The 18,487-nt window shown below is 31.2% G+C and overlaps 2 protein-coding genes across 2 annotated transcripts; one reads left to right on the top strand and one right to left on the bottom strand.

Moving 5' to 3' along the window:
• Nucleotides 1–204: 204 nt before the first annotated feature.
• LOC25492567 (tRNA-specific 2-thiouridylase MnmA) lies at nucleotides 205–4,685 on the bottom strand. Its single transcript, XM_013600729.3, has 10 exons — nucleotides 4,301–4,685; nucleotides 4,148–4,222; nucleotides 3,541–3,594; nucleotides 3,012–3,090; nucleotides 2,783–2,910; nucleotides 2,440–2,523; nucleotides 2,188–2,271; nucleotides 1,756–1,907; nucleotides 1,059–1,209; nucleotides 205–965 (listed from the first exon to the last, which is right to left on the bottom strand). Exons 1-10 carry the CDS (start codon nucleotides 4,622–4,624, stop codon nucleotides 633–635), a joined length of 1,464 nt encoding a protein of 487 aa, XP_013456183.2. The 5' UTR covers nucleotides 4,625–4,685; the 3' UTR covers nucleotides 205–632.
• Nucleotides 4,686–14,097: 9,412 nt separating this feature from the next.
• On the top strand, nucleotides 14,098–16,814 carry LOC25492565 (transcription factor MYB46). Its single transcript, XM_013600727.3, has 2 exons — nucleotides 14,098–14,583; nucleotides 15,845–16,814. Exons 1-2 carry the CDS (start codon nucleotides 14,306–14,308, stop codon nucleotides 16,563–16,565), a joined length of 999 nt encoding a protein of 332 aa, XP_013456181.1. The 5' UTR covers nucleotides 14,098–14,305; the 3' UTR covers nucleotides 16,566–16,814.
• The last annotated feature ends 1,673 nt before the right edge of the window (nucleotides 16,815–18,487 follow it).

Raw genomic sequence — 18,487 nt, 5'->3', positions numbered from 1 at the left:
ATAGCATACAAGTAGAGGTCCAAAGTGACCCTTAACCATAAATATGAAGATATAATTGTTCTCTGAAAATTAAAAAAATTCAGTTTTCTCAAAAATATTAAATGTCAGTCAAGTTAATTCTATAATGGCACTAAAATATCTCTAAAAATGATTCGTTTTAAGCAAAATTGATTATTTTAAGATAGAGGAGGCAAAACCTATTTATTTATGGGGGCAAAAATAACATTTTAATAAATATGGTTAAGTAAACCAATTTATTTTCTGGGGGGAATTGCTTCAACCTTGATTCTTCCCCTTACATACATCTCTTTACACTATCTATCTCACAAACTCTCATCTCTCTTCAAATTATTTTACCTCATTCTCAGACCTGTAGAGGACCCCATTTCCCCTTCTAAACCATGTGCAGAGGATCCCTACCACCTTGCATTGCAATTTAAAGTAGCATCCCTCCCCCCAAAAAAATACTTATTCTACCTAGCGTTTTTATTTTTTATTTTTTTTACATTAGTGTACAATTTCCTAACACATAGGAATGCCCCTGCCTGCCAATTTTTGAATGCCAGATAAAAGGGAATCTGGAAATTGCATTCCTTTGACAAGTCTGCATGTTTTGTTTTGTGGGAGCAAGACTATGATGCTTTACTTGCCAATTCTACGGAATCACACACTTCTGGCAGGTTATCTGGTTTAAATTTTATCTTAACTGGTTTCCCAATCTTTGATTTATCTTCCATTCTTGCAATTTCCAAAGCTTTTGCGCATACTGGAAAACTTTGATCATCCCCGGACTCCAAAATTACACCAGAACCAATGCATATTCTTCCCTCATAGAAGGCTGTGAACTGCCCAGCTGCTAGGCCTTGATCATCTTCAGATATGCAGACGACAGCGGAGTCAATTGAGTTATCTTCTCTAAGTTCCATTTGTAAGCTACAATCATAGAACCCAGGACCATGTCTCACCTGAAACGGTTAAGATACTAGAACTTCAAGTACCGTAAATATGAAAAACATTTGTAATAACAGGGAACAGAAGTTAATGTTCGAGATATCTACCTTGCATCGAAGCTGACTTGTCTGGCTGGGAGGCATCCCACTAAGCCATTTAAAAGATCCAACACGAAATACGCGCCTTTTTTTGTCAAAGGAAAAGTAATTTCTGGACACAAAAACTACATTGTTTTTAACATCCTTCTCAACAACATACCTGCATAAGATGACAAAAGGGATATTTTTCAAACACAGCCCATATTTGAGTAATAGGAATGCTACCAAAGAAAAATTTCAAATGACTCAAGGTGGAGAAATAAATTGCAACCTTTCAAATGAATGATCCAAGTTAAAAAGTACATTACAGCTAACTAACATAAATTCAAACTTCCATGTTTCTACACCTACATGATAGGAGCCAACAAGTATTATTAAAGACAGCGAGGAAGAACTCCCTTGATTACAGAATAATGGCAGCTCATTGAGGGTCTGCCCATATCCCAGTGTCAAAACGCCCTAAATCACTCAACTAACAAGATACCCACTCTCTAAAATCTCCTTATTTATAGATGATAGACCTTTTATCATTTCCTCTACCTCAACCTAATTAATTAACTAACTAACTAATCTCTAAAGTAACAGTAACAGATCTATCACTACAATGTGGGTCTGTCTTCAGAAAAAAATGGAATGTATAAAATGTGGCAGGAAATTCATCAGATCAATACAATGAATGCACGAAAGAAATAGAGAGGGGACAAACCATGGACCTCCAGATAGCTTTAGACCCTGGCGTTGACCAATAGTATAAAACCAAAAGCCTCGATGTTTGCCAAGGAAATCTCCTGTCTCAGCTTCCAGTATGATACCTTCTTTCTCCCCAATATGTCTTGCAACAAATTCACTGAATTTTATCTGACTCCAATGCACAAAGACAGAATTAGAAAATAAAATTATCTTCAAAAATTAATTCAAAAACAATTATATATCTTTGAACAAAGTAACGGCATTGATGTTTTAAAAGTAAAAGAATAGTTTTAGATTATAATTTATATTAGACATCGCCATAAGTATCATTTTATTTATACCAGTCTCTTTCAAAACTGATGAGAAAATCAAGAGTAATCTGTAATGAGCCATATATTTATCAAACATTGAAATAGATAGGAATCATATATTTGTACACTACTAATACCTTGCCCAAAAAACATATTCCCTGGGAATCCTTTCTATCCTTATTTGGTAGATCAAATTTTGCTGCAAGCCTGCGGACTTCATCCTACAGATGGTGCGGCAGGAGACAGGGTTAGAGTGAAAGTTTCTCCATAACATCATGTAGTGAGATAATAATACTGCCAGAATTCTCACTCTGGCATAATAAATGACTAAACCTCTAAAAAAGTTAAACGAAATACCAGCACTCAAAACAAAACTAGTCGCAACAAACCTTGGGAATAGAACCAAGTGGAAAGAGAAGTCGCTTCAGCTGGGACTGAGATAGGTGCGATAGGAAGTAAGTTTGATCCTTTACCTGAAATTTTGAATTACATTAGAAACTATAGCATGTAGGAGCACCTAACAATGTTTTTCTACTAATGTACAGGCAAGAATATAAATATGATTTTTTGTTTTGGAGGCATATGAAAAACTTAGTATTAGTTTAAACAATTTACTTAGGTTAGATAATCAGTGAAAACTCTTCAAAAGATATGGAAGTGCAGAAATAAAACCTACAAACCACAAATGAAAATAAGATCTTGTAACCACAAAAGTATATCTCAAATTGGTACCGTGTCTTCTGATAGTTCTAGAGCAGAAGACCCATCCATCTCATCTGCAAATGGGTGGATAACCTTTGCATAATGCCCAGAGGCAACATAGTCAAAACCCATACCACCAATTGCATCCAAAAATGCACCTAACAGAGAAATTTTTTTTTTTAATAAAACAGAAAAAATAAATAAACAAAACACACACAACAAACTACAATTCGGTTAGATTGGATTCAATGCATCATACCAAACTTTATTCTTGTATTGCAAAGAACATCCGGATTCGGAGTTCGACCACACCTATACTCTTCAATGATGTATGAAACCTGATAAACAGTTCAATAAGTCAAATGCGAGACAGAGCCTCAACAGCGAAATTGAAAATAGAACATATTCATTAACTTAGGCCATATTTGGATAAATAGTTTAATTAAACGCCTATCATATAAGTTCTTTGGCATAAGCTATTTCTATAACCAAAAGATAAAATAAATTCAAATTGCTTTTACAAAAGCTATAAGTTGTTTTCATAAGCTATCCTAAATAGTTTATAGAAATAAGCTGAAAACGGCTTATGTATACATGTCATAAGTTGTTTCCATAAGTTTTATCAAACATTCTCACATGTGCTTATGCGAATAGATAAGCTCAAATAAGTCAATAAATCCAAATTCCAAATCAGCCTTTAAATTAAAAGTCTAATATTGTCAAAAACTTAAAATTCTAGTAAAATGGTACTGGCTGAGTTAAGAAGGACTAAAGGGCGTATTGCATACCACGTTTTTCCAATATTCATCGGTCAAATGAACAACTTCTAGCGGTACTTCAACCTGAAAACAATGAAATAAATACAGATACAGTTTCAGTTTACATGGTAATGTGATAGCATCCCATTAGGTGTGTGTTTGATTATGTGGTGACAAAAGTTGATTTTGAATTAATTGATTTTGTAAAATTGATTATGGCTAAAAGTAAGCTGCATGATAAATGATTTATGTTTCAATAATACATATTCATCGAACAGCAAGTTGAATATTAAAAATCAATGCTAGAGGCAAAAGCTATAAATTCTAGCTTAAAGTTGAAATAAGTTCTGGAGGCAAAATTCTCCATAATCAATTTTGCCTCCACCGTGTATTCACTCTGTAGAATTGGCTTTCGCATGTTTGGTTTCTCTCAACTGTATAATTGATTTTGCCTCGAGAATTTATTTTAACTAGAAGGTAGGATTTATATCTTTTGACTGATTTTTACACTCAAAATTTGCACACTTCACATTCAACTCATTTTTAACTTAAATCAATTTGGCGAAATCAATGCATTCAAAATCAATTTTTCTAGCTGTAGAACCAAACACACACTATATAAGGATATGAAAAAGACCTGATTGCAAACGTCTTTAGCATACTTCAAATCATCTTCCCAAGGGCATTCAGTCCAAAAGTTCTCAAAATCATCCTAATTAAAAAAATAACATTTATGGCAGAATTTTCAAATTTATCGTTTAACGAATGCAAAAAAAGGAAGAAGACAAACTTGGAACCATATCTTGAGATAGAAAGCAGTGCAAGAATGACCGGCGGCATGAAGAAGCCGGAGAGCAACGCTGCTGTCGACGCCGCCGCTGATAAGAACAGCGACTCGGAGTGGCTTCTGCTGTTGCATGGAACAGTGGAGATATGGGTCGAGTTCGGCATTGAGAGAAGGTGAAGGTGAGGTTTGAAGAGAAGCGGAACAGAAGAGTTGTGAGGTGTGGAAGCGAAGATTAGGGTTTAGTTTGCGGAGGTTTTGGTGCGTGAAGTGAGAAAGAGGGAGAGAACAGAGTGGTCTCCAGTTCAACCGCGCTGCCATTTTCAACATCTTTCGTGTTGATGCTCATCCGTTTACGGTTGGAACATAAGCGCTGCCCCCTTAGTTCATATTTAGCTATAATTTTTTATTTTAAAAGTCTAAATTACACCATGATTTGAGATTTGCAGTAGATTAACTATGAAAATGTTAACGAGTGTCTCCGGGACAATCTTAAGGACTATATGTAGAAAATATTTATAAAAAATACATATAATCAGTGCTTTGGAAATTGAAATGTTTGACTTTTATAAAGAATAATTGTTTATTTTAGTATGTTTAAAGAGTGCTCGGGGGCACTCTTTAACAAGACTCATTAACTATTTATGTTATTTTGGTCACACCTAATTCCTTTAAGTTTGAGGTTTGTAATAGATTTGTCCTTTAAGTTATTTTAGTCACACCTAAGTCCTTTAAGTTTGTAAATGTTTTCGATTTAGTCTTTTTGCCACATCATCATGTTTGTAACGTTTGGTTAACAAAAGGACTAAATTGAAAACGTTTAAGATTTATGTGGGACTTATAACTTTAAGAACTTCAAGGACTTATAACATAAACGATTTAAGGACATATCGATTTCCGACGGTTGATAGTAGGTTAGGTGAACGTTAAGACATCTGAGCGAGAGTCAGGTGACACCAACATAAGGAAATGATGAGCACAGAGGCGCGTTGAGTAGAGACTTACACACATGTGAACTTTGTCAACGGATCATGCAGCGAAGTGAAAAAATGCAAGTCAAACGTGGGGTGTCATGGATCCCTCAGAGTGGAAAGACTAACACATTACTCACGTGAATGATTGGTCAAGACTGATCCACGTAGTCCACATCATTTTGGACAGTATGATTGGTATTTACATGTAAAAATTGTATTATTAGGCTTTATTCAACATGCACAATCAAAGAAATTTAGGTATACTTTCTCTCCCAAACAAATTTAATTTTTTTTTTAACAAAACATGCACCAAAAACATAAAAATTCATATTTACTTCATATTTTGTTAAAAAATATTTTAAAAACAAATTAAGGGAGAAATCTATAATGTATTAAATGAATGTAAAAAAATTAAAATTTCAAATGATATACAAGAGTTGATTTAAAAGTAAAGATTAGTTATAAAAAATATTTGCAAAACTAAAAATTGAAGAATTTTTTTAGATAAACTAAAAGTAAAATTTGAATATTTTATAGGGATGAAAAATTTATTTAACACAAATATTTATTACTCAACTACAACTTTTTACAAGAGAAAATTGTAAACCCTTCGATAAATTTTTTCTAAACAAATTTGTAAACTCTCTCAACATTTGCAATTTTTACGAGAACAAAATTGCAAGTCTCTCAATTACAACGGAAAAATTGCAAACCACTTATGACACACTACTACCCAAGTCTTCAGTAGATCCAAAAGACTAGAGATATTATGGTGAACAGTGACGGACTCAGAAATTTTAAGTAGTGTAGGCCACAAAAATATAAATTTGTTGAGGCAAAAAGAAAAGAATATATATATATATATATATATATATATATATATATATATATATATATAATATTTTATTTTTAAACGCATAAATATACATCATAATTTTTCTCTACGACCTTTCATACTCAAACATTAAATGATTTTCTCATTTTCAATGTCAATAAAAATATCACTCTCAATATAAGTAAATAAATAATTAATTAATCATTCATCTTTCATGCAATTTCACATCCAATTTTTGTAAATACTCATAACAAATAACTATTTCATTAGTTGTGTTGCCATGTTTTATCTCGAATGGGGTTTGCAATTTGAGAATTGAGATATATTTGACTTTTAGTTTAGCATTAAATATGTTCTTAATCCCTATAAAATTATGAGCTTTCAAGTTTAGTCTCTATAAAAAAAAAAATCCATTTTTAGTCCATATTCAAATTATATAGGAACTATTTTGAAGGACTAAAAATACACATTTTTTGCAAAAAAAAATTAAAATAAGAACTATACTTATAAACTACAATAATATTATAGAGGATTAAAAACTACCATTAAAACTATAGAAACTAAACTTAAAAACTCACTAATTTTGTAATGACTAAACATATTTATTTAATAATTTAGATTATTAAGTGTGGCCTTTTACTATTCATATCTTTATTTATCAATTATGATTAGAGTAGTATATATAATAAGTGTTATTATCAGAAGAATTTTTTTTTGAAAAAGTAGTGAGGGCCTAGGCACTCATAGCGCTTAACGTAGGTCCGTCCCTAGTGGTGAAGATAACTCAATATAACTCTATATTTAAAATAATCTTGCATCTCTTTTTTTCTTCTCACTATGTGATGTGAGACTTAGATGAATATTTGACTTCATCCAAAGTTTCACATTTCTTTACTTTGTCGTCAGCATAATCTTCAAAATATCATAAAACATTCTCTTAACCATATTTGGAGAAAGATTATTCTTCAACTTTTTTGACTTCTCTTTTAAGCTTCACAAACCCTCTGTTTTTTTTTTTTTTTTAATTTGTGCATTGTCAAAAGGAGATGTTCATCCCCCATCAAACAAAATAACATCCAACTTTAAAGTAGTCATACCACTTTCTAAGAGAAACGCACAAATAAGATGATGATTAACTTCTCTTGAAATGAATGATGCAACACGACTTCTATTTCTCGCTTGATCGGAACCTATGCTCAAGTGTCAGTTGTTCGGAAAACCACCATGTGGAAATCTCTACATAAATCCACAAACACAAGAAACAAAAAAAAGACAAAAATAACTCATAAGATCATTGTTAGACACTTCATACAAAAATAACTCATGTGGATGATGACATGATAGACAAGTGGTTTGCTGAATTTAAGGTATTATATGACATTCCTTACCAATAGAATTACCAATAGAAAGCAAAACATGTTTGATATTTTTAGATTTTGATCCCATAGGAGAGGTTTCCTGTTATGGAGTAGGTTAAGACTTCTTTGTGACATTCTAGGCTAGTGTCTAAATTGCAATGAACCCAATTTCATTTTGTTATTTCATGCTGTCCATATCAGATTTGTTCACATAGAATAGGACCAGCTGAATATATTCGTCCATACATATCCGATTTGCTCTGCTGCTTATAATTTTTTTGTCATTTACTTGATCATCTCTAAATTTGAACTTTAACATGACAAATTTAGAATATTATGGTTCATGTCTTAACAATATTAGAATTTGGTAGTGAAATTACAGGAAGTCATTTATTCTTGTAACTATTTAATGTATAATACATTTTGTATGATTAGATTATTTATCTAATCTAGTCTTGCCCGTGTCTTGTTTATCACTCATTGGGTTCATACCCTCGTATCTAAGTTCTATTTTTATTTTTATTTTTTACTTTTTGAATGGTGAAAGTCATAATTGTTGGTTGGGTTAGTATGTTAGCATGGATCGGGTTCGACCTTACATTCGTATGCCTCCAACCCTTTATGCCCACACCCCAGCCTCCTCACATTCAACATCTGTGAGTGTCTAATACCTTCTTAATAGCTGATATTGCTTATAAAAAAGTCTTCTGAATCTTTAAACTGGTCTGATCATAAACAAGTAACTTAGCCACTCTTCGAAACACTTCAGTCTTATTTGAGTTTCAGAATTGCTTTTATGCTGCTGTTCAATTGATCTTGGAATTGTTTTTGTTTGTAGGCCAAATACAAGTGGCTTGAACACGATGAAGACAAGATTAAAAAGAGCTTCAATAGCAGGGGATCCTTAGCACTAAAAAATGCTTTGTTCAAGGTGCGTAGTAGTAAGGATAAGGGTGGTTGGATTGGCGAAAAAAATTAAAACGATTGAGGGTTAAATGGCAAGCCGATGATTGGCAAAAAGTTTCTACGATGAATAAGAAAAATAGGCAGTCTCAAGATGGATACAATGTGCATAGTGGAGGATCCATATCCACAAGAGAACATTCCAAGAGAATGGTTAGTAACTCTTAATGATAGCATGGATAGTTAACTAATTTTGCACTAATTTAATGTTTGCTTGTTATTTTTTAGAAGGTGGAAATGAAAAGGGAACCAACATGTTTTGAGCTTTATGATCGACCTCATAGGCCAAAGTGAAAACCAAATTAGTGGTTCAAGGACTAACAACTAAATGTATGTATATGCTAGTCTTGAAAGTTTTATCTCTTATAAATATAAAAAATATATATATAGACTAACAACTACATTTTCAGGAAATGTAACAACACAAATATCTGATAGAAAATCTGAGAGTGGTGAGAGTAGTAGCGAGCAATGTACCCAATAGTCTGACAAAAGCATAGACTTGGTATCAGCAAGAAAGGACACATATTCACTTAAATACTGTCTAAATCAAATATTAACACTTTTTTTTATGTTATGCACGAATTTATGAGTGTGTTGCTTGTTAGAGTTCCAAAATGTGCACCTGATTGAAATATGAATGATTTGATATTTATAATAGAGTCATTTGCATGTTTGATTTTATTTTATGGAAAAAAAAGGACTATTTTGATTTTTTTGACAAAAGAAGGAATATTTTGATTTTCATTTAGAAAAGGTACAAAAAAAATAAAAAATAAAAAATATTTGTCTCTAACTGGAGATAGACTTTAGAGACTAAATCATTGATAAATAATAAATATTAGAAATGGGATTTAAAGTTCATCTTCATAAGGACACATTGTTCTAACTTAAACATTACAATCTTAGTATGAGACAAACCCATCTCTTTTCAAGACATTTGCATTTTTTTTTTATTGTCCAATGCTAGTGACCACTGACCAATATGTCAAGTTATAGACAGAAGAATTTTGTCTCTAATTTTGAGACTTCAGTTCTTGCCTTGAATAAATGTTTGTTTTTAGTTCTATCTCTAATTTGTTTACATCTACACAGATATCAAATAAAAACTTCGATATAGTGGAAGTTGACTGCAACTACCTATTGTAGTCGGGGTTTTTATCCTTAAACTTGAAACTGGGATATTTTAACATTTAAATCCTCTTATAATGTCGACAATTTCTTATCCTATCCAACAAGCTTCACGTGTGTCCTACAACATTTCGGATATATAATCCAAAATGTGTAAAAATACTCTAAAAACATCCTCCAACTCCCTACATTTTTTCAGATTTCATAATCCAAACCAGGTGTGGAGGGTGGGAAAAGAAATTGTTATAACAGATAAGCTTCTCTAGTTTGAATGGTAGGGGGTGCAGGTACAATTGAAGGGGTATGAGGTAAAATCTTCCTCTGGTCTGATAGACTGAGAGAGAACGGCATATGGGATACAACCAAAAAAAACAAACTGCACCAGCATGGTGCAGCAACTGTGGGTTTTGGTTTCAATTTTAAAACACCAAAACTGATTCTAGAGGAATATAATTGCTTTTTGCATGTTGGAATGTTTTAAAGTAGAATTGATTTTGTTTGTAGAATTGATTCTACTGAAGCTAGAATTTATACATTCAACTCACTTTTACAATTAATTTATACATACAAATTTAAAATTCGACTCACTTGTATTCAAACACAATTTTACATTCAAATCACTTTTAGTGAGAATCAATTTTACATAATCAATTCATTCAAAATCAATTTTTGTCATCATAAAACCAAACACACACCTAGTGAGTGGAAAAATATGCATACTTTGTTTAGTGGTGTTATCCTGCTTTTGTAGTGGGTCGTTTAAGAACATCCTCCCCGTCCATGCAAGGTCAACTCTTGGGGTGGGGGGGCACAAAATTTCTATCTATGGAGGACATTTTTTTTAAACCTTATGGTTTTTAGGGGAAAGAGACACTGATAATTCGGAGTTCGACCGTGAGGTGAAGATAGTTTCGAACTTGGATTCTTCCAAACGATTCGTCCTTGGTGAAATTAATTAACCACTTGAGCTCGCTTGGTTAGGACATATATTTTGTTGCTGGAACATGTGTTCATATCATAAGATAAGTTAAAGTAAGTTTTTTTAAAAATGTCCCTTTAATCACGATGAAATAGGTAGGTATATCCATCACATACCCCATTACATGTCAATTTTTCCCTTCCCGTCACACTCTAGTTATATGCATCCTCTACTCTAGTGTTGTACTATATGTCACAGAAAAGAACAAAGGTGGATGAGAAAATATTGAAATAAAATGGAAACATATGAAAGAGAGAAGAAAAATTAAAAGAGATTATAGAGACCTATTGTGAGTGCTGCAGTAGAGGATCCAGGACCCTCAAATTTACATTGTGATATATTTTAAATAAGTGTAAAACACTCATAGTACTAATTTGCTTATTCATTAATTATACTTGTCTAACTATCACATTTTTCCATGTTGATTTTGTTGCTCATTTAAAAAAAATTAATGTATCATAGGGCCACTACCTTTAGATAGTTCGTTACTTTGGTGGTTGCACTTTCTTAATTTATTGATAGTTTTGTATTGGAAAGTTGTTGTTGGTAGGACCCCTCTTATCTAACTAAAGTCATGCTTGCTTACTTATGAGGTAATCAACTTGAATAAGAATAGAGCTAAACTTTGGCAAGATAACATGCAGTATAGAGAAAGCATAGAAAAGCTGAAGCCTTATGTGTTTGGAAGTTTTATAACAAATTTTAGCTTATGGCTAGTAATATTCAAAGATGTAGTACGTATGTATAAGTAAATTGTAAATGTTTGTTTTTTTTATGGTTTTCATTGATATACTTAATATACTTTTCTACCCTTTATTTTTTATTGATTAAAGATGCATTTTGAAGCAACTTCAAGCACTGGTCAATTCTTATGATGTGTATTTGTGTGAAGGTTTTAGGATTTGTGGACACGAATCCTATCACATATTCTCTATAGTCTACAGTATCTACTAAATTTGTGATTAATCATTATATTATTTGAAGTCAAAGCAATATGATGTGTAGTTAACGACATGAATTGGATCTCTGAGGTGGACAAATGGTACTTTGTTTTCTTCCTTTATTTGAAGTTTTTTTCTACCTACACCCAAACAAATATCCTCTGTTACAAATCACAATTCTTAATGCCAAAGAAAATCCTTTGTGACACAATGTTCCACAAACACATGATTTTAATTGTGATAAGTTAGTGATTATGGTAGTTTCCAGGGATCGAACCATGTATCTCATGCTTAGAACTTCTGCGTTGTTTCTTAGCTCATAAGCCGAGCTATCTACTTGGGACAATTAGGACATGATACTATATTATAGAGTTTAATTGTGATACACTCCATGTGTAAAAAGTTTTACATTGTGAGCATATCAAAACCAATCATATGTGCAACTTTATAGTAATTATAATTAAAGTAAAATGTTTTTGGTAATCTGACAATTATGATTGACTGACCGTGTAAAAAAATATTTACATTGACAGTGTATATGAATTAAATCATATATCATATCCATCCTTCCCTCTAGCCCACTACTAGGTCCCTCTGGGGGGTGCCAATTTACTAAATTGATTGCTTCTTTTAACTTTTCCTTGTACTATCTTGTAACTTTTTGATAATCCTTGTAGCTTTTGAGTCTGTAGAATGTAAGGAAGTTATAATGAGTAAGAACACTCATAATAAAAAAACTCTCATAGTGACTATATAGAAAGAACATCCATTATCTTACTCAAATGGTTTCTTCTTTTACTTGTGCAAGAGTTGGTTAATTTACTTTATTCCTCATTGCAGATATTTTGCCAGTTTCATTTTTATACATTAATCAACTTAGTGCTTAAAGTTATGCTTCTTCTAATCATCTATAATTGTTTAGGCTTTAGATACACCACTTTAACTACCACACACATAAGTCCTCTCTATTTAGCAGGTTTTTTATGAGTTTGATTTTAAAATAAGGAAAATAATCAGATTCTCAACACAGATATTATCATTAGTACGTCATCAGGATGTATTAATTAACCTCCAAAAACAAAGTAGATTTTGAGTTCTCTAATTCAACTTGTTTTTCAGGTTGAAATGGTAATTATACAAGGAAATTGTTCATACATTTATATGCATGTTTTCCTTGCTTTTAAAAGATAGTCTAAAAAGTCAAATTCTGGTTGCACCATTTCTTTCTTCCTTTTTTTAGCATGATTCACCTTTCTTTGGGAAATAATATGCTTGACAAAACCATAGAAGGTTAAAGTAATCACTTTCTTCAATCTCAATTTACTAAACTCTGCTGTTTACTATTTTATCAATAAAGTCACCATTATTCCTCTACAAAATTACATCTGGTGCATATATGTTTCTGCCATAGTTGGTAAAAAAAATTGAAGGATATATAATATAAAAAAAGTACTCAAATCTAAAACAATTAATGTTGTGTGTGTAGATATGAAAATTACACATGAATGAGATATACAAAACTACGAACCAGAATTCTTTAATGTTGTTTTATAGTGCAACAGTTATAAAGACCGATAAAATTAAAGAGAGAAACTTTTTCTCTCTCTAAAATTAACAGTTTTTATAACTATTGCACCATAAACAATTGTAAGAGGTCTTATTTGACGGATCCTCACCAAAAACCATATAATAGTACAACATGGGATCCCCTGCGGTCACTGTTATACACTGACCGCAGAGGTCACTATTTTCAACTTATTGTTGATCACCTAAAGCAGACAACCCTTTCCATTTGGCCTGACCTTCATATACCCTAGGATGTAGGAACGGATAAAACTTAAAAACCAATACATCTGTACAATTAGTAGTGAACCCTTTATATCTTTGTGGTTATAGACTTATAGTTAAGTAACAGATATATGTTCAAATTGACTAATAGTACCAAGGATAACATTATGTATCTACGTGTGTGCGTGTGTACATCGATAAAGAGACTAAGAAACCTCCAAATCTCTTCTTTTGTTACTTTTTGATCAAAAGTGGCGTATATTATATATATGTTTCATATATATTTTGAGTATATTTTACTTCTTTAGGCAATGAAGCTTAAGCAAGTGGATCATCTTATACACCAAAATTAACAAAATAGTAATAATAATAACTGTTACACACACGCATATAACTATCATTAAGTATGTGCCGTCGTAATTATTCTTTATTATTAATTATGTGATATACATGTTAATTATATATCTTCAGCTTCACGTGTGGAGGTAGAGTAGCAGAGAGAGAGAGAGAGAGATCATTATGTGAAGTGGAAGCAAATAACTTGGCTTCATTATAAAACAAAGTTGTATAGTATATATGTATAGATATATATATATATATATATATATATATATATATATATATATATTTATATCTATATTTATCTGGCACACTGTGATTCATGTATGATGATTACCTTGTGAGTGAAGAAAAAAAATAGAAAATTGAAAAAGAAAACAAGGCCATGGAGTCAAAGACAAGAAGACACACACACATCTAAATATTTCTCTATCTCTCTCTCTCTCTCCCTCAAGTCTCTCTCCAAACCGTTTTCTTTTTCAACTAGACTCATCAACCAACCAACTCCTCTTTCTGTTTCTCTCTCACTACTCTTCCCTAATTTGTAAGCAAACCCCACAACCATCACCATCATCATTATCATCATCATTCCCACCCTATGAAGCTTCTTTCTTATTATTATATATATACATATACTTTCTCTTTATAAATCCTAATTCTTTCATCTCTACATCAAGGTGAGGGTGAAGGATTCAATAGTACAATGAGGAAGCCAGATATTGCATCTGGAAAAAACAACACAAACAATAAACTTAGAAAAGGATTGTGGTCACCAGAGGAAGATGAGAAGCTTATGAACTATATGTTAAATAGTGGACAAGGTTGTTGGAGTGATGTTGCTAGAAATGCTGGATTGCAAAGATGTGGAAAAAGTTGTAGGTTAAGATGGATCAATTACTTGAGGCCTGATCTTAAACGTGGTGCATTCTCACCACAGGAAGAAGAACATATCATTCATTTGCATTCCCTTCTTGGAAACAGGTTCACTTCACTTTTCTACCTAGCTCATCAATTTATTTATCTTATTAGTACCAAATTTATCTTAATCTGAGAAGATAACCATTTTTACATTGGCTCCTTAACTCACTATTTAGTGGACATAAAGAGATTTCAACTGTGAACTAATAATTAATATTTGTATGCACCAAACATGAGTATGTATAATATGGACCACAAAAAATGTTTTAAAGATGGACTTGACCATTTTTTTAATAAAATCATGAATTTTATAATAATAAAAAAAGGGTAGAGATGTAGTATTTCATTAAAATTTATTAAAAAATGTAAATATTCACCTTTATTTTTAGAGATTTATATTTGATACACCATTTTTTTTCTCTCAAGTTATCTCACCTACATCAAGAGGTGAATTCTATATTCCCATGAAAAAATTAGCTATGTATATTTTGAAATAGTATACACAACAAATATAGTATATGGTGTCATGTTGTGTAAAATTGTTTCTTAAAAAATGTTGTAAAAAAATTGTGTTCCTGAATCATTTGTGATATAGAAAACATAGAATTATCACAAAAAGTCAATAGATACATCATAAGCAGATCAAGACTTGTGTAATCACAACCAAAGATTAATTTAGATTTTTTAGACAAACTCATAAATTTAAAAATGAAAAGGAGACAAAAAAAATCAATTATATTATTATTATTAATTAATTTTTATTGAATTAATTAATGTGCATTTTTTGTTGTGTGTACCCAAGTGATTTAAATTTGTTGTTGTGATCATGCAAATTATTTTCATAAGCAATAGTGCTTCCATTTAGAGAGACAGACAATTTTGTAAAAGGAAGTCTTTTTGTGACAAAATTTAAGTCCTCCTCAATCTAAGATACGACACAACTAATTCAAAGTTAAAAAATACATGCACAACATGCATCAAATATATTAATAATAATATATGTATATGATCAAGACAGCTCCTTGTAGAAGACAAAAGTACAACTGAAAACAACATATAGGCACTGTGATTCGTCTTTATTTGGACTTCGAGTTGAAGACACTCCATACTACGTGTATTGTTCAAAAAAAGACTAATTAACTTCCATGCAAAGCATGCATTCTTTTTTAGTTTTAAAAAATTGACAGAAATTAATTAATAAACATATATGTAACTCAACATAACTCTATTTAATGTCCCTCAAAAAAAATATCTATTTACTGTCTATTTCATAATTTTTTTGAATTATTAAGCAAACATATTAAATTTTGCTTCATTTTCAAAGATGGTCTCAAATTGCGGCACGCTTACCCGGAAGAACAGACAATGAAATCAAGAACTTTTGGAATTCAACAATAAAGAAAAGACTCAAGAACATGTCGTTGAACACTTCACCAAACGCAAGCGATGAATCCTCGTACGACCCTAACAAAGACCATAACATGGGAGGTTTTATAACTTCTTCAACACAAGATCAACAACATATCGATAATCATTTTATGCCTATGTTCAATACTTCATCTCCATCACCACCAACAATGCAAAACACAGTTTTCAACACCATTATGTCAGGTTCTGGATGTGGATTCTTCAATAATAGTACAACAGGAACATACTTGTCACAGAATAATCATGACAGCAAAAGTTTCTATTTGGAAAAGGTGTTTGGGAGTGTAAATATTATTAATGGTGTAGAAGGTGATGAGATGGAAATTTACAATGTTCCTCCTCTAGAGAGTGTTAATAGTACTATTACTTCTGAACATAGTGTAAAAATGGAGAATGCATGCAATGGAGAAGATGGTAATTACAATAGTAGTTATAACTTTGATGACATAAACAACATTGTTATTAACAACTGCAATGTTGTTAGTAAGAGAAGTGAAAATAGAGTTGATGATGAGGTGGAGAATTTGTTTCATGGAGATTTATCTGTTGGAGATTGGAATTTGGAAGACTTGATGAAAGATGTTTCATCATTTCCATTTCTTGATTTTTCAAACTGATGATGCAAGCAGATTCAACAAAGTGTTTTCATATTCCTTTCCATTTTTTACACTCCAGGGTTATATTTGTATTTTTGCTGTTATACAGTACAGGGATTAATAAGGTAGGACTGAAATAAAAGTCAATCATTGTATATTTGAATTGATGATCATGTAATTAGTCTTGCAAAATTGTCAATTTGTATCCCACAGAAAACTACTGTAGTTAAATATATACAAGAATCTGTCATATATGATATATACAATTGTGAAAAGATATATATATATATATATATATATATATATATATATATATGTCAATAGATAGTTACACATTAACTTTATGTGGTCCCATGTTAAAACATTATTTTGGGATGGTTTATTTGGAGGATAGAAGTTCATATCTTAGGTTTTCAGATTGGGTAGATGATGATTTGTTTACAGAAAATTTATTATGATACATATGTGGTTGGGAATATCTATTGTATTCTGCTTTAATATTTTTGCTTGTTAATAAAGTTTCTGGTTCAACAATATTTTATGGAAATATGGTCTCAACAGAAAAATATTTATGGAAATATTTCTAGATATTGTTTATGTTTACTATATGGCTAGGCTACCCTAAGATATATCACTTAACACTATTCTATCCATTTCAAAATTTTGGAAGTTTAATGTTTTTGTACACACATTAAAAAATCATTTCATTGATGCATGTCAAAATTCTCTTAATTTTATTTTTTTTTTGAGAAATTCTCTAGATTTTATTATTAATTACTTTACAAAATTCTCATTTTTCAATATGAGAGTATAAATAATCTCCTAAAAATAAAACAGTTTAATTGTATTCAATAGTAAAATTGAAAAACAAATTCATCACTTCATAAGTTTCAGCGGTGTTTACTACTTTGTTTCCAAACTAAGAAAAAATATTTTTTTTAAAATTATATGATCTTGAATTTCTAATTCACTTATTATTATATATTTTGGTAAGAAAAACATATTACCAAATTAAATCAAGGAAGATATAAGTTTTGAGTTGGAGCCTTCTAGATAATTCACACAATAACATGGTTAAAAAATTTAAGATATGGAATAGGCTGGTGAGTACAACTTTTATAGTGGTTAGTTTGTATTGCTTTATTCAAATTGAATGCCATTAAGAATTTAAGATCATATAATGCGAAATATAATGATTCTGCTCTTAGAATTTTAGAACAAAGCAATAATCAGATTAATCGTGTTTGTAGAAACATGGAGAGCATAACTAACCATACAAATATGTCCACCAGATATTCAAAATCAGATGAATGAATCATGCAAGGTGAATGGATGCTTAATTGGATTTTTTAAAGTATTTGTGAAAATGAATGTTAGTTATTGATAAATAAATATGAATGGTTAACTGAAAGTTGAATTCTAAGAGTAATAATTATAATTCCAGCTTTGATTTTCAACTTAAAAGATGCCTAAACATGATTGTCATGTCAAATAATGAGTGCAATGAGAAATTTGTAATTGAATATGGAATAGTTATCATGAAGTAATTTTAACGCAACTTAATTAATTTGAAATGACTAGTTGGATTGTGAAGGAGATAGGCAAGGGGGAGTGCTTTTATATTTTCATTTAACATTGACATCCCATGCAATAACTAACATGCGTGTGTCTCTCAAGAAACATAATTAATATGATAATCTTTTAAAAAAATTAACATGATAATAATTTAAGCAAGTAGAATATAATAATTTAAGCAAGTAGAATGCTACATAGTGCTACATGAGCATTGGTTAAGCAATTAAAACAATTAAGATTTTATGGATATGCTAAAGAGTGTTAGTAAGACATTGATTAAGGGAGCTCAAATAAAAATAGGGAAATGCTAACCAGTGTCCTCAAGACAATGGTTAAGGAAGCAAATATAGTAATATCGCATTGGAACT

The sequence above is a fragment of the Medicago truncatula genome, chromosome 4, assembly GCF_003473485.1.
Source record: "Medicago truncatula cultivar Jemalong A17 chromosome 4, MtrunA17r5.0-ANR, whole genome shotgun sequence".
Lineage (NCBI taxonomy): Eukaryota > Viridiplantae > Streptophyta > Magnoliopsida > Fabales > Fabaceae > Medicago > Medicago truncatula.
This window is presented reverse-complemented; position numbering and strand designations above follow the sequence as displayed.

Bases quoted from the DNA above. Each gene is read 5' to 3' on its own strand.
- LOC25492567 (XM_013600729.3), bottom strand. From the start codon at position 4,624: ATGTTGAAAATGGCAGCGCGGTTGAACTGGAGACCACTCTGTTCTCTC. The intron at 3,595-4,147 runs GTCTTTTTCATA...CATTGTTTTCAG, and splicing joins CTAAAGACGTTTGCAATCAG to GTTGAAGTACCGCTAGAAGT. The intron at 1,908-2,187 runs GTATTAGTAGTG...CATTGGAGTCAG, and splicing joins GAATATGTTTTTTGGGCAAG to ATAAAATTCAGTGAATTTGT.
- LOC25492565 (XM_013600727.3), top strand. From the start codon at position 14,306: ATGAGGAAGCCAGATATTGCATCTGGAAAAAACAACACAAACAATAAA. The intron at 14,584-15,844 runs GTTCACTTCACT...TCATTTTCAAAG, and splicing joins CATTCCCTTCTTGGAAACAG to ATGGTCTCAAATTGCGGCAC.